This window comes from Salvelinus fontinalis, chromosome 23, assembly GCF_029448725.1.
Source record: "Salvelinus fontinalis isolate EN_2023a chromosome 23, ASM2944872v1, whole genome shotgun sequence".
Classification (NCBI taxonomy): domain Eukaryota; kingdom Metazoa; phylum Chordata; class Actinopteri; order Salmoniformes; family Salmonidae; genus Salvelinus; species Salvelinus fontinalis.
The window spans coordinates 48598445-48613022 of NC_074687.1; the positions used below are offsets into that span (position 1 = coordinate 48598445).

General features: G+C 42.1%; 1 protein-coding gene across 1 annotated transcript in view; it reads right to left on the reverse strand.

Moving 5' to 3' along the window:
- The window catches only part of LOC129821425 (Krueppel-like factor 12), a 150240-nt gene that overhangs the window by 39139 nt on the left and 96523 nt on the right, over nucleotides 1-14578 (reverse strand). Inside the window, exon 4 of the mRNA XM_055879065.1 lies at nucleotides 5724-5859. Coding sequence (XP_055735040.1) covers nucleotides 5724-5859 — 136 coding nt within the window. The remainder of the gene's footprint in view (nucleotides 1-5723; nucleotides 5860-14578) is intronic.

The following is a 14578-nucleotide window of genomic DNA, read 5'->3' on the forward strand; positions in this document are numbered from 1 at the left end:
GGAGTAAAGTGGTTCCTCCTTTAAAAGTTGCGTCATACTGCGGCACACCTTGCGTGCTGCTGCAGCATTCTGTGGCACGTCATTTATTTCTCAACCATTTTTTCTGTTACTGCAAGTTATTGCTAGATTGACCACCAGAGGGCATCTTTGAGAAGCATGTGATAGTATTCAGTATTGGCATTACCAGAGAATTTAAGTTCACAGTTGACACCATCGAGGTGCGGATGTTTACTTTCTACCAAGTGTTTTTTTTTCCCAGTTTCGTCCGACGAACAGATTGTAGTGGTAAAATAAAAAGGTAGAATTTTTTTGTTGCCATGTAGGCTAGTGGGAATTCAAAGCATCACTCCAGTCAAAACAGGCTCTGCGAATGTTCGATTCCATTAATTTGCTATGGGCTCGCACTAGTGTTCCAGCTTAGCCAACGTTCTTAAGTCGTTTTTCAGCCTTGGGTGAATTTTGACTTGTACTATTGTCCAGCCTATAGATAGACAGAGCAAATTTACGAAAGCACCCATTGAGAATGTCCATTGAGAACGCACAACGACTATACCAGTTAGCTAAGCTAAGAATGACGGGAATAACCATGTCACTAAACGTTGGGTAGTTAGAGAGCCTATTGTTAATATACTGGCAAGATTGATGTATAACTACTAACGTTAGGTAGCTAACTAACATTCCGGTACATACTGCTGTAATGATATGCTATGTGGTTCGTAAGGACAGCGGAGCTAACAAATTGTCAGCCAACAGAATGTAAAAGGTAACTTATTTGAAAAGTCATTACTTTATTACATTGAGTAGCAAGCTACCCCTTGGTCGTTAGGGTAAATCTGGTCTGTGATAGGAGAGGGGGGTTTTCACACCTAGCTCGGCTATTAGACTATTCTTTAGTAAAGGTTGAATAGTCTATTGTTCAGCTATTAGTCCCCCTCCCCAACTTGCAACAAATTGTTGTTGTACCCATCTCATTCCTTTCCCTCTTCCACGTGTCATCATTCTGCGCCTGAGTGGCTCGCTTGTGGGCGTGCTGGCAGGATATGGCAGCATCTTCGGTTGTGCGTCAAGAATTCTGCATACAGTAGCACGTTTCTATGAAGGTGTGGTTATTCAGAGGCAAATTGTTAAACGCTATGGAGGTACATTTGTGTTTTTTGTCGAGAGCAAAACTTTTTTTATTTTAATCAATAAGAATTGTTCTGAAAGCAAATTTTTTCCAACACAGAGGAAGTCATAGCGGACAGCTACGAAGAAGGACTGTGTGATGATGTAAGCAGCATCGCAGGGAAGCATCACTGGACGTTCTTCCTGTCATGTTTTGTCTTTGATCTTCTTGTCTTGTCCCTGTGCTTCCCTCTGCTGGTCTTATTAGGTTCTGTCCCTCTTTCTATCCCTCTCTCTCCTCCTCCCTCTCTCCCTCTCCCGCTCTCTATCGTTCCGTTCCTGCTCCCAGCTGTTTCTCATTCTCCTAACGACCTCATTTACTCTTTCACACCTGTCCCCTATTTTGCCCTCTGATTAGAGTCCCTATTTCTCCCTCTGTTTTCCGCTTCTGTCTTTGTCGGATTCTTGTTTGAGGTTTGCTGCTCTGTGTCCTTGTTCCGCCCTGTCGTGTTTTTGCCTTTGTCAGATGCTGCGTGTGAGCAGGTGTCTATGTCAGCTACGGTCTGTGCCTTCCTGAAGCGACCTGCAGTCTGTGGTCGCGTCTCCAGTCGTTCCTCTCTACTGACGAGAGGTTTTCAGTTTCCTGTTTTGGATTTACCTTTGATAATATCCAGGAGAATCATTGTTTGTTTAAAACTGGAATAAAGACTCTGTTTCTATTACGTCGCTTTTGGGTCCTCCTTCATCAGCATAACACTTCCGTCCAACTTTTGCATAGCTAGTAGTTAGCTCCTACGATTCAGTCTCAGTTCATAACATTCTACTATATTACATACATACCGCAGAATGATAAATCATGCAATTATTATTCTAAAGCTAACCAAAAGCATTTAGCGTTCTCGCCATTTTCAGTTGAATGAATCTTACTTTCTTTCATGGCAACTCATAAGCAGGCCAAGTCATATTTGTTCATAGTCGATATATAATAATTTTTCATGACAGTGTAACGGTTAAAAAGAACACAATATGTCTGTCACGAAGAGTTAGGGAGTCTTTGCAGTGTGTAGATGGTGCAGTTATCATTGTGTATTTCCCATCACCTAATGAACAACCACATTACCAGTCTGGTGTTAAGCTTTCTGTGCTGTATTGACGTATCCTGAAAATGACATCTGATGCTTTAGATTGAACGGTCATATCTCAGTAATTGTTTTCATACCTACAAAAAATAAGCTATTTTCTTTACTTTCAGAGAGTGAGCTGATCAATGGGTTGAAAATGTAGATATTGCCAGATGATCAGGGCGTGGAACAGGCTGTGGAAGCTTTATTGCTGGCAAAAGTGTCCATAACCAGAGGTAATTAACTTCACTAGGGTAGGGGGCATTATTCGGAATTTTGGATGAAATGCATGCCCAAATTAAACTGCCTGCTTCTCGGGCCCAGAAGATATGATATGCATGTAACTGGTAAATTTGGATGGGAAAGACTCTAAAGTTTCCAAAACTGTTAAAATAGTGTCTGTGAGTATAACAGAACTGATTTGGCAGGCAAAAACCGGAGAAAAATCCATTCAGGAGTTTTTTTATTTATTCAATGCCATTACAGTATCCATTGACTTAGGACTCAAATTGTAGTTTCTATGCCTTCCACTAGATGTCAACAGTCTTTAGAAATTGTTTCAGGCTTGTATTCTGAAAAATGAAGAAGTAAGAGCAGCCAGAATGAGTGGACCCTAAAGTGTCACTGAGCTTTTTCATGCGCCAGACCGAGAGAGTGTGTTTCTTGTTACCTTGTTACCTTTTAAATTGACGACGTTATTGTCCGGTTGAAATATTATCGATTATTTAGGATAAAAACAACCTGAGGTTTGAATATAAACATCGTTTGACATGTTTCTATGAAATTGACGCATAAAATTTGGATTTTTTGTCTTCCTGTTTTGACTGCGTTTGAGCCTGTGGATTACTGAAGAAAACACGCGAACAAAACGGAGGTTCTTGGATATAAAGAGACTTTATCGAACAAAAGGAACATTCATTGAGTAAATTAATGTCTGCTGAGTGCAACCATATGAAGATCATCAAAGGTAAGGGATTAATTTTATCTCTATTTCTGACATGTGTAACTGTTCTACTTGGCTGGCTACTGTTTGTAATGATTTGTCTAGTGGGCTATGTTCTCAAATAATTGTAAGGTATGCTTTCGCCGTAAAGCATTTTTTAAATCTGACACCGTGGTTGGATTCACAAGAAGTTAATCTTTAAACCTATGTAAAATATATTTTGTTTTATGAATTTTATAATGAGTATTTCTGTATTTGAATTTGGCAACCAGCAGTTTCACTGGCTGTTGAAGAGGTGGGACGCTACCGTCTCACGTGCCCAAGAGAGGTTAAACTGTTCTGTGTTATTTTTCTCTCTTCCTCTCTGCCTGTCTTGTTGTACATGGAATCTGTCTCACATGCATTAATTAAAATGTCAGCTGCTAATTGTCAAATTTACACCACATAAACACAGCCATTTTCACTGGACTATCTGTTTCTATCTGTTGCTATCTGTTGCTGCAAAGTCATTATTTCTCTGGGGGTTAGCCTTGCAATAACCAAGTGGTGAGACATATAGCCCTCTTTATTTTAATGTTTCAGGTATACTCCGATAGGTGTCTGCGTCACATACAGTATCTTCTATTGTTTGTCCTCATGTGTCTGTTAAAGTACTCTGTAGCCACTTGATACCAGGTGAGACCACACACACACACACACACTAACAGTCTCTCTTCTTCACTTCATCCCTCTACCCCTTATCCCTAAATCCTCTAGGTTATATCAGCCATTTTGGTGAACCCCTCCCGCATCTGAACTGGCTGACACAGAGGGCACAGCATGATCACAGGTGAGAGGTCACTTGGTTGGGTCAACACAAAGTATTAATTAAAGATATGCTTTACATTAAAATACAGACAGAGATGTAGTAGTCCCAGAGTTAACGATCCAAGGTCAGTTTTGCATTTCACCTCCTGATGATTTGGATGACTGACCATGATATAATAAAAAAAAAACAGGCCTTAATCATGCTCTCTCTCTATCCATCTGTTTCTCATCTGCAGGTATGTTTTGTTGTGAGAGAGGAAGCCAGTCCTGTCATCGCCACCTCACCCGCTCTTAAGATAATCTTTGGACCAACTGGGGGCCCGAGGCTGGTTAGGAGACACCGCAATTGTGATGGACTTTGTTTCAGCGACAGTCTTAATCTTGCGACAAAACCGCTACTGACATGACTGCCGCTTATAGCTGCTGCTCAGAATCCAGGGGAGGCTGAAGAACTAACAATAATTGCTAATTGCCTAGCAGAGGTGGACAGCACACCTCCCTGTACTAATTGCTGATTGCCTAGGAGAGGTAACCCCCCCCCCCCCCCTTGATCCTGGTTGATGTGTCAAAATAGACTGGTAGGGACATAAAGCTCTCAGCATTTAAACAACATTTTGGCTGTGACTTACTTAGAATTAAATACCAAATTAAATGAAAAATGCCTCATTAGGCTCAGTCTACAGTGCCTTTGAATTCATTTTTAGAAACACAAGTTTGACCAGTCTGTTGCTTCAGGCTCATGCTATGGTGCCTGGAGAGCAGGCCATCCTCTCCACGCTTGCAGAGCCACTGGGGATGCTAAACAAAAGCTCCTTGAAAGTGGGACTAAGCCAGGCCTATTGTCATTTAGGCCAAAATCAAATATGGACTAAATGAAAATAGAACAAAAATGAATGAAACTTTTAAGAGATCATATTTTTTGTTTATAAATACTTTGCTACAATAACACACTGAGCTATCTACCCAACTAGTTTCTTGGCTACAAATGCGTGCTGGGCTGGGCATGCCCTGAGCTCATGAAGTGAGCGCTAATGGAGCGAAATTGGAGTGAGGGAGAAGGCCGACAATCCAGCCTTTGGGAAGGTCGCTCCTTGCTCCGTTCAAATTAGGCACACTCTGCTCCTCGCTCCGCTCCAGCTCCACTCCGCTCCGCTCACATACTCTTTTTTGGGATGCATTCAAAGTGAGGGAACGTTTGTTTGTGTGTGTGTGTGTGTGTGTGTGTGTGTGTGTGTGTGTGTGTGTGTGTGTGTGTGTGTGTGTGTGTGTGTGTGTGTGTGTGTGTGTGTGTGTGTGTGTGTGTGTGTGTGTGTGTGTGTGTGTGTGTGTGTGTGTGTGTGTGTGTGTGTGTGTGTGTGTAGGATGTGCGTCTGTGTGTGTGTGTGGGATATGCTGAGTCTGGAGGTTAAAGTATGAGTACTGGGTCTGGAGGTTTCTAGGTTTAGCGGTGATGAGAGCATACTGAAACCCTGATTCTGATTATATGACTGGGCTAGGATGGATGGGGAAGCCCTGACTCATCTTATTATATGCAGATGGACTAGAAACGTGAATAGGGTGGTATAAGGCTATACACAAGGATACATAATACTTAAACACACACACACACAAACGCACACACACAGAACACACAAAACAAACACGCACACACAGAGAACACACAACACACACGCTGGTACTTTTTTCTGTACGGCATCTGTTAAAGACAGAGTGGTAGATCACACAGACACACACACACTAGTACTTACTCCTGTACGGCGCGTGCTATAGACAGCGCGGTAGATCCGGTCTCGATGACACTGTCCAGGGTGACATTGGGCAGGTCATCATCGTCACTGTCACTCTTGATGTGCCGCGGCGACAAGCTGTTGTGGTCTGTGTATGCTGCCATGGAGACAGACAGAGAAGCGTTAGTCCCATATTCTATATTCTATACTGTAACATGTGATACTGTTGTAAGGTTACATGAAATAGACATATGATAAGGTTTATGTGTGCTGCCGTTAGACACAAACACAGAAGACAAAGACAGAAGTCCCATATTACATGATATACTGTACCATACAGACAAGCCAATGCACCACACAAGCCAAAAAGCTTCATGATACAATTTTTGTGTAACAACAACCACTCCTTAAAAATAAAAATAAATCATGCTAAATATCATATGATTCTACAGTATGTACAGTATCTAATAACAGTCCAAAATATCAGACAGAATCTCTTTGTTTTCTCTATTAGAATGTGTTCTTACTGCACATGGTTTCCAGTTACTGGGGGGGAGAAAAAAAAGATGTTGCTATTTTGGTATTATTCAAATAATATGGCTTCACAGAACACTGGCGCCTCTCATCAGCTGTAGCCCTTTTTTCCCCAAGTTCCTCAAACCACCGATGTCTCAGTCCTAGTCTTATTGATATGACATAACGTGGGGTTGAAATGATTGACACCCTTGATAAAGACGAGCAATAATGACTGTAAAATAATGATCTATATTATATGCTCAAAGAAATTGGGAAATTATATTATTTTATAATACAATTGCTCAGAGAAATAGATTGTGTTTTAACAAGTAATATGTTTTTTTTCTTGAAAAGGTAGGGGTAAAAGTGATCAAAGATCCCCTGTTACGGATTCTGGTGAGAGGTTAGAATGTCTTTGGGCTATGATCTCTCTGTAACTTTCTCACTCATCATTATTCACGATTCATTCAGGATTATCCGTAATCATGGTAGCGTCCACAATAATGTAAAAGTATTTAGAAACATATTTTATTCTTATTTACAATAAAAGTGACTCCGAAATGACACATGCCCTTTCACACCTGGACAAAAGGAACACCTATGTGAGAATGCTATTCATTGACTACAGCTCAGAGTTCAACACCATAGTGCCCTCAAAGCTCATCAATAAGCTAAGGACCATGGGACTAAACACCTCCCTCTGCAACTGGAATCTGGACGGGCCACCGCAGGTGGTAAGGGTAGGTAACAACACATCCGCCACATTGATCCTCAACACAGGGGCCCCTAAAATGTGCCTGCTCAGTCCCCTCCTGTACTCCCTGTTCACTTATGACTGCACAGCCAGGCACGACTCCAACACCATCGTTAAGTTTGCTGACGACGCAACAGTGGTAGGCCTGATCACCAACAACAATGAGACAGCCTATAGGGAGGAGGTCAGAGACCTGACCGTGTGGTGCCAGGGTAACTACCTCTCCCTCAACGTGATTAAGACAAAAGAGATGATTGTGGACTACAGAAAAAGGAGGGCAGAGAACGCCGCCATTCTCATCGACGGGGCTGTAGTGGAGCAGGTTGAGCTAACATGGTCCAAGCACACCAAGACAGTCTGTTACGTCCGTTGTTAAATGAAGACCAAGGTGCAGCGGGGTAGGCGTACATATTCTTTAATATAAATGTTCCACCAAAAACAATTAACAACTCAACGAACGTAAAACTAGGAGTGCAACACCTGCAACACAAAACAAACAAGATCCCACAACTGAAGGTGGGAAAAAGGGCTGCCTAAGTATGATCACCAATCAGAGACAACGACAGACAGCTACCTCTGATTGGGAACCATACACGGCCAACCAAGAAATATAAACATAGATTTCCCACCCTGGTCACACCCTGACCTACCAAATAGGGAATTAAAAGGATCTCTAAGGTCAGGGCGTGACACAGTCATGAAGAGGGCACGACAAAATCGATTTCCCCTCAGGAGAATGAAAAGATTTGGCATGGGTCCTCAGATCCTCAAAAGGTTTTACAGCTGCACCATCAGGGGCATCCTGACGGGTTGCATCACTGCATGGTATGGCAACTGCTCGGCCTCCGACCGCAAGGCACTACAGAGGGTAGTGTGTATGGCCCAGTACATCACCGGGGCCAAGCTTCCTGCCATCCAGGACCTCTATACCAGGCGGTGTCAGAGGAAGACCCTAGAAATTGTCAAGACTCCAGCCACTCTAGTCATAGACTGTTCTCTCTGCTACCGCACGGCAAGCGGTACCGGAACGCCAAGTCTAGATCCAAGAGGCTTCTAAACAACTTCTACCCCCAAGCCATAAGACCCCTGAATATCTAATCAAATTGCTACCCAGACTATTTGCATTGCCCCCCCACCCCCTCTTCTACGCTGCTGCTACTCTCTGTTATCATCTATGCATAGTCAATTTAATAAGTCTACCTACATGTATATAACTCTGTACCGGTACACCCCTGTATATAGCCTCGCTATTGTTATTTTACTGCTGCTCTTTAATTATTTGTTACTTTTATCTCTTATTTTTTTAGGTCATTTTTTGAGACTGCATTGCTGGTTAAGGGCTTGTAAGTAAGAATTTAACTGTAACACCTGTTGTATACGACGCACGTGACAAATACAATCTGAATTGATTGGATTATTTACCATTAATTGACTTTGGTTACAAAAAAATCTGAAACACAACCAAAATAAACTGCAAATGCATCCAACAAGTTTATAGAGTCACAAACTTGATGTAGTTATTATGTTATAGGAATGTGAGACCAAATACTAAACTTTTGACTACTTTATTTATAAGAATCTTTAAGGGTGTCAATAATTTTGTCCCATACCTTTTTAAGAAAAAAAAATATTACTTGTTAAACAAAATCTGTAAAATAATATAAATGGCCCATCTTTTTAAGCATACAATACACCACAGTATTTGAATTATATATTTTTATACAGTCATTTTTGCTCATCTTTATCAAGGGTGTCAATCATTTCAGACTCCACTGTACTTTATTTGAATTTCATTCATACTCATATTCAATACATTAAATTCCATTCATTGAAATTCATTTAAATGAAAGCTAGCTGAATGCCACATCACTTCACTCATAGAAAATGTGATAAATGTTTATCAGAGTCTGAATACTGCATCTAACAGCAATCAAAGCTGTCGCCCTCTTGCCCTCCACCCTGTCTGCAGACCACAATAGATTCTGAAAATACCCAGTACATCCTGTAGGGTAGACACTGTGTGTGTGTGTTTGTGTGTGTGTGTCTGTGTACATGCAAAGTGTCTGTGTCTGTGTACATTTCCGTGCTTATGTCCGTGTGTGTCCGTGTGTGTGTGTGTGTGTGTGTGTGTGTGTGTGTGTGTGTGTGTGTGTGTGTGTGTGTGTGTGTGTGTGTGTGTGTGTGTGTGTGTGTGTGTGTGTGTGTGTGTGTGTGGTAGCTATGCGCGGGTCAGTTGTTTGTTCACCAGCACCTGCCCGCAGTTGTTAATAACCCAGTTAGTAACCCGAAAAACGTATTTCTCTCAAATTCTATGCACAAAGTTGTTTACATCCCTGTTATTGAGCATTTCTCATTTTCCAAGATAATCCATCCACCTGACAGGTGTGGCATATCAAGAACCTGATTAAACAGCATGATCATTACCCAGGTGCATGTTGTGCTGGGGCCAATAAAAGGCCACTCTAAAATGTACAGTTTTGTCACACAACACAATGCCACAGATGTCTCAAGTTGAGGGAGCGTGCAAATGGAATGCTGACTGCAGGAATGTCCACCAGAGGCAAGAATTTAATTTAAATTTAATTAAAAACATTTCTACACAAACTGTCAGAAACCGTCTCAGGGATGCTTATCTGCATGCTTGTCTTCCTCACCAGGGTCTTGGCCTGACTGCCGTTTGGCATTATAACCAACTTCAGTGGGTAAATGCTCACCTTCGATGGCCACTGGCACGCTGGAAAAGTGTTCTCTTCACAGATAAATTTCAGTTTTAACTGTACCTGGCAGATGGTAGATAGCGTGTTTGGTGTCATGTGAGTGTGCGATTTTCTGACGTTAACATTGTGAACAGAGTTCCCCAATGTGGTGGTGAGGTTATGGTATCGGCAGACATAAGCTACGGACAATGAACACAATTACATTTTTTTTTTTTTTTTTTTTTTATCCCATTTTCTCCCCAATTTTCGTGGTATCCAATCGCTAGTAATTACTACCTTGTCTCATCGCTACAACTCCCGTACGGGCTCGGGAGAGACGAAGGTCGAAAGCCATGCGTCCTCCGAAGCACAACCCAACCAGCCGTACTGCTTCTTAACACAGCGCGCCTCCAACCCGGAAGCCAGCCGCACCAATGTGTCGGAGGAAACACCGTGTACCTGGCCCCCTTGGCTGGCGCGCACTGCGCCCGGCCCGCCACAGGAGTCACTGGAGCGCGATGAGACAAGGATATCCCTACCGGCCAAACCCTCCCTACCCCGGACGACGCTATGCCAATTGTGCGTCGCCCCACGGACCTCCCGGTCGCGGCCGGCTGCGACAGAGCCTGGGCGCGAACCCAGAGACTCTGGTGGCGCAGTTAGCACTGCGATGCAGTGCCCTAGACCACTGCGCCACCCGGGAGGCCCCACACAATTACATTTTATCAATGGCAATTTGAATGCACAGAGATACCGCGATGAGATCCTGAGGCCCATTGTCGTGCCATTCATCCGCCGCCTTCACCTCATTTTTCAGCATGATAATGAATGGCCCCATGTCGCAAGGATCTGTACACAATTCCTGGAAGCTGAAAGTGTCCCAGTTCTTCCATGGCCTGCATACTCACTCAACATGTCCCCCATTGAGCATGTTTGGGGTGCCCTGGATCGACATGTACGACAGCTTGCTCCAGTCCCCGCCAATATCCAGCAAATTCGCACAGCCATTGAAGCAGAGTGGGACAACATTCCTGCCTGATCAACTCTATGCAGTGGAGATGTGTCGCGCTGCATGAGGCAAATGGTGGTCACACCAGATACTGACTGGTTTTCTGATCCACACCCCACATTTGTTTTAAGGTATCTGTGACCAAGAGACTAAAGGAACACTTATAATGTCATAAATCAAAAGGAATGAATTCCTCAATCTATTTGACATCGGTAGAGTTTGTTTTCTCTTTCCTAATCTCTGCCTCTCTCACACAGACATTGCTAATACGTAAATGTAAAGACGGGGAGAACATGCAACAACAAAATAATTTACTGGAAAGATTTTCCATGAAAAATGTCCAAATGACATCAGAGTGAAATTAAAAGCTGCTAAAACGAACCAACATGGTTTTGATAAGATTCCAGTTTGCCTTGGATGTATATTTTATGTGGTTTGCGTACTATCAACGTTCATGATTTTGATAAAGATTGCACCTTTATAGACGGTCCCTAAACACACATTCATTCTCTCAAGATGCTAAAATAAATAAATCCTATTTCTCCAGTCCTACCAAATTTGACTCGGGAACAGAACAAAATATAATTTTACTGCAAGAAATGCTTAATTCTGCAGGAGTAAGTATTATGTTAGGCTATGTGAAAAGTTATAGAACTACAGTTAGTGTCCAGATTTCAGTTAGGCTACTATTCCATTTAACCCATCTGAACAGTACAGTTCCCATGACGTACCATTTTGAAGTCCCTGTCTTGTGAGTGTCAAAATTGTATAGTGCCTCACAGTCATCACACATAACATCCTCGTCCTCTTTTACAACTTCACCAAATCTTTTCCAGACATTAGAATACTGTTCTGGCCCTTCCTTCTATTTATTTTCAACTCTCCATTTCACAACTTTTCTCTTATTGAATTAAACTCCGACATTGTCCTTTTTGCCTCAGTGGATCAGGCCCTAAAGCTTAGGCTATGCACTAACGCCAGATACAAATAATGAAAGAAAAACCTCTGTGTAGCCTGTAGATATGAATTGCACAAATAATTCATATTTATGGACTTCATTCAACCCAAGCGACACTGCTCATGCCATGCTACAGGCTGTCTTGCCCTCAGGCCAGTTGTCCGTTTGATTGACAGCTCCTGACAGGAAGCTCCTGTTCGGTCTACAGTGAGGATGGGCCCACCCCAGAGACACACACACACACACACACACACACACACACACACACACACACACACACACACACACACACACACACACACACACACACACCTAATCAGCCACTATCGCCCTCGCCCTGTAGATAAGAAGCTGGGTGGTGCAGTGTATTTTGGCATTGTTGTTGTCTCTGAGCGGTGGGTGGGGCATGTCTTGATAATGATACCCGTCAAGTGTGTGTGTGTGTGTGTGTCAGTGGAGGCTGCTCAGGGGTGGATGGCTCATAATAATTGCTGGAACGGAGCGAATGGAATGGCATCAAACAGGGCTCCTGAGTGGCGCAGTGGTCAAAGGCACTGCATCTCAGTACTAGAGACGTCACTACAGACCCTGGTTTGATCCTGGGCTGTATCACAACCAGCCGTGATCAGGAGTCCCATAGGACGGCGCACAATTGGCCCAGTGTCGTCCGGGTTAAGGGAGGGTTTGGCCGGGGTAGCCCGTCATTGTAAAATAAGAATTTGTTCTTAACTGACTTGCCTAGTTAAATAAAGGTTAAAAATATGGAAACCATTTGATTTATGTTGTTGATACCTTACCGCTCCAGTTATTACCATATGTCCGTCTTCCCCAATTAAGGTGCCATCAACCTCCTGTGATATGTCTGCATATTATAGAGATGGAAACAGGTCTCGTCATTGTATCTGTGATATTATGGTGTCTGTGACAGCATTGGCAGTGCTATTCTCCATTTTAAAGTAGTCCATTTTCTTCTTCTTTTGAGTTTAAAACAAGTGTAAAGCTTATGATGGTTTTTTCCAGCCACCTGCAGTGCTGCACCTCCTGAACCAAATTTTGTGTCACTCAGTTATTGTGGCCACTAGATGGCGGTGTTCAAGCCATTTACAAACCATAACGCCTACATTTGAAAAAGAAGACCTCGAACAATCATGAACCTTAATTTCTATTACTTGTCAGTGTTCTGAACGGGCATTATTTGTCTTTTTACCTAAACATGTAAACACCATCGAATAGAATTCATAGCAAGCAGTGGACTGGGTTAGTCAGATTTGATGAAATATATAGTGATGGGTCGTTCGCGAACGAGTCGACTCTAAGAGCCAGCTCTTGTAGGTGAACGTTGGGAGTCGGCTCGCATATCAGAAGAACCGAATCTATTTATAAAAAATGTTTTAAAAATAAGATATGAATAATCAAACGATTTAAATAAATATAATGAACTAATTCAAAGAATGAAAAAGGAAATAAAATAATATAGGCCTAAATGCTCAGGCTGAGCTGGTGTAAGAATAAGGCCTCTAGTAAGCCGTGGGTAGACAAAGTCATGACAGGGAGACTCGGCATAGTGGCCACATCCGTTTCCTCTGAGAGGGTCTTCTCGAAAACGGGACAAATAATTACTGAGAGAAGAACCAGCCCCTCGTAAGTGAGGGAGCTTGCATTTCTGAATGTAAATCTCTCAAAGCAAAATATGGTCAGCATTGCTGTGTGCTGCTGGTTATAACATGGCAATAAAGAAGAGAGAAAAGAGGGCCAGTTGAATGTTTAAAGTGGGATGCTGCAGTTTTGCACATTGTTATTTATTTTTCTTTGATATGGTGCAATATTCTTTTATGCTGTTCAGACTGTATTCGTTTTGAATGGTTAGAATTATATGCACTTTGTTTATATACATTAAAAAGTTATACTTGAAATGCAAATGTTTAATAGCGTTCTTTTTCATAACAAACCAAGGCATTTTTAAATACATTGTGGTTAAGGTAGAGTATGTTTTCATTTAATCATTTAATTAGAATTGTTTTAACACCAATCATAGACACACTATCGCAAACTGTTTGACTTGAAAAAATACGAAACATATTTTTTTAAAGAGCCGATTGGCAGCCAAAAGAGCCGGCTATTTTTGGTGAGCTGAGCCGAACGAGCCGGCTCACTGAAAAGAGCCGGAGTGCCCATCACTAGAAATATAACATTACAGATAAACTGGAATGACATTCAGGCTCATGGGATGGGTGCCAAAAACAACTAACTGAAAGCGACACGCCCAATATGTCACGAATATGACTTCATTGAGGCATATGTCACTGTACTTTTATGGCTATATGCACCATGCCATTGCCAATTTCATTTAGCTAAAAATACATTTTATAATCCAGTGCCATTATCACACATCTATATTTGAGCTATAATTAGCTTTAAAAATCCGAAATCTTCTTTCAGCCTCATGGCAAGATGTGTAGTATAGCATGAGATGAGCTATCAAATTGCACATTTTTCTCTCTGCCCCATGGCAAAATGTGTAGATTTGCAGGAAATCTGCTTTAAATGGCAATACTTTCTCTTTGCCCCATGGCAAAATGTGTAAAATTGCAGGAAAGGAGCTGTTTTCCCACCAATGTTTCTGCAGGCTGGCTGACGTTCTAACAATGGAAATACATGTCCTCAATGAGTGAAGGCAAGTGAGATCATTCTAGCCAATGAGAAGGCAGATACGTGTGTGCATAATAGGCACAACTAAGTTGTTTTTCTCGAAGTTGCCGGAATGCCACGTGCATGCACTTATATAAGTACATTTGTAACAGCCCTAAATATTACTAAACTTATATTCGATCAAATAAGCCTTGTGTAATTCCATATTGTCTCATAGACCTCCATACAAAAAAGGGCTTCTCTCTCGCAGACAGATTTTGGCTGGAGTAAATCCTCTCACTTCACCTCTTCCTT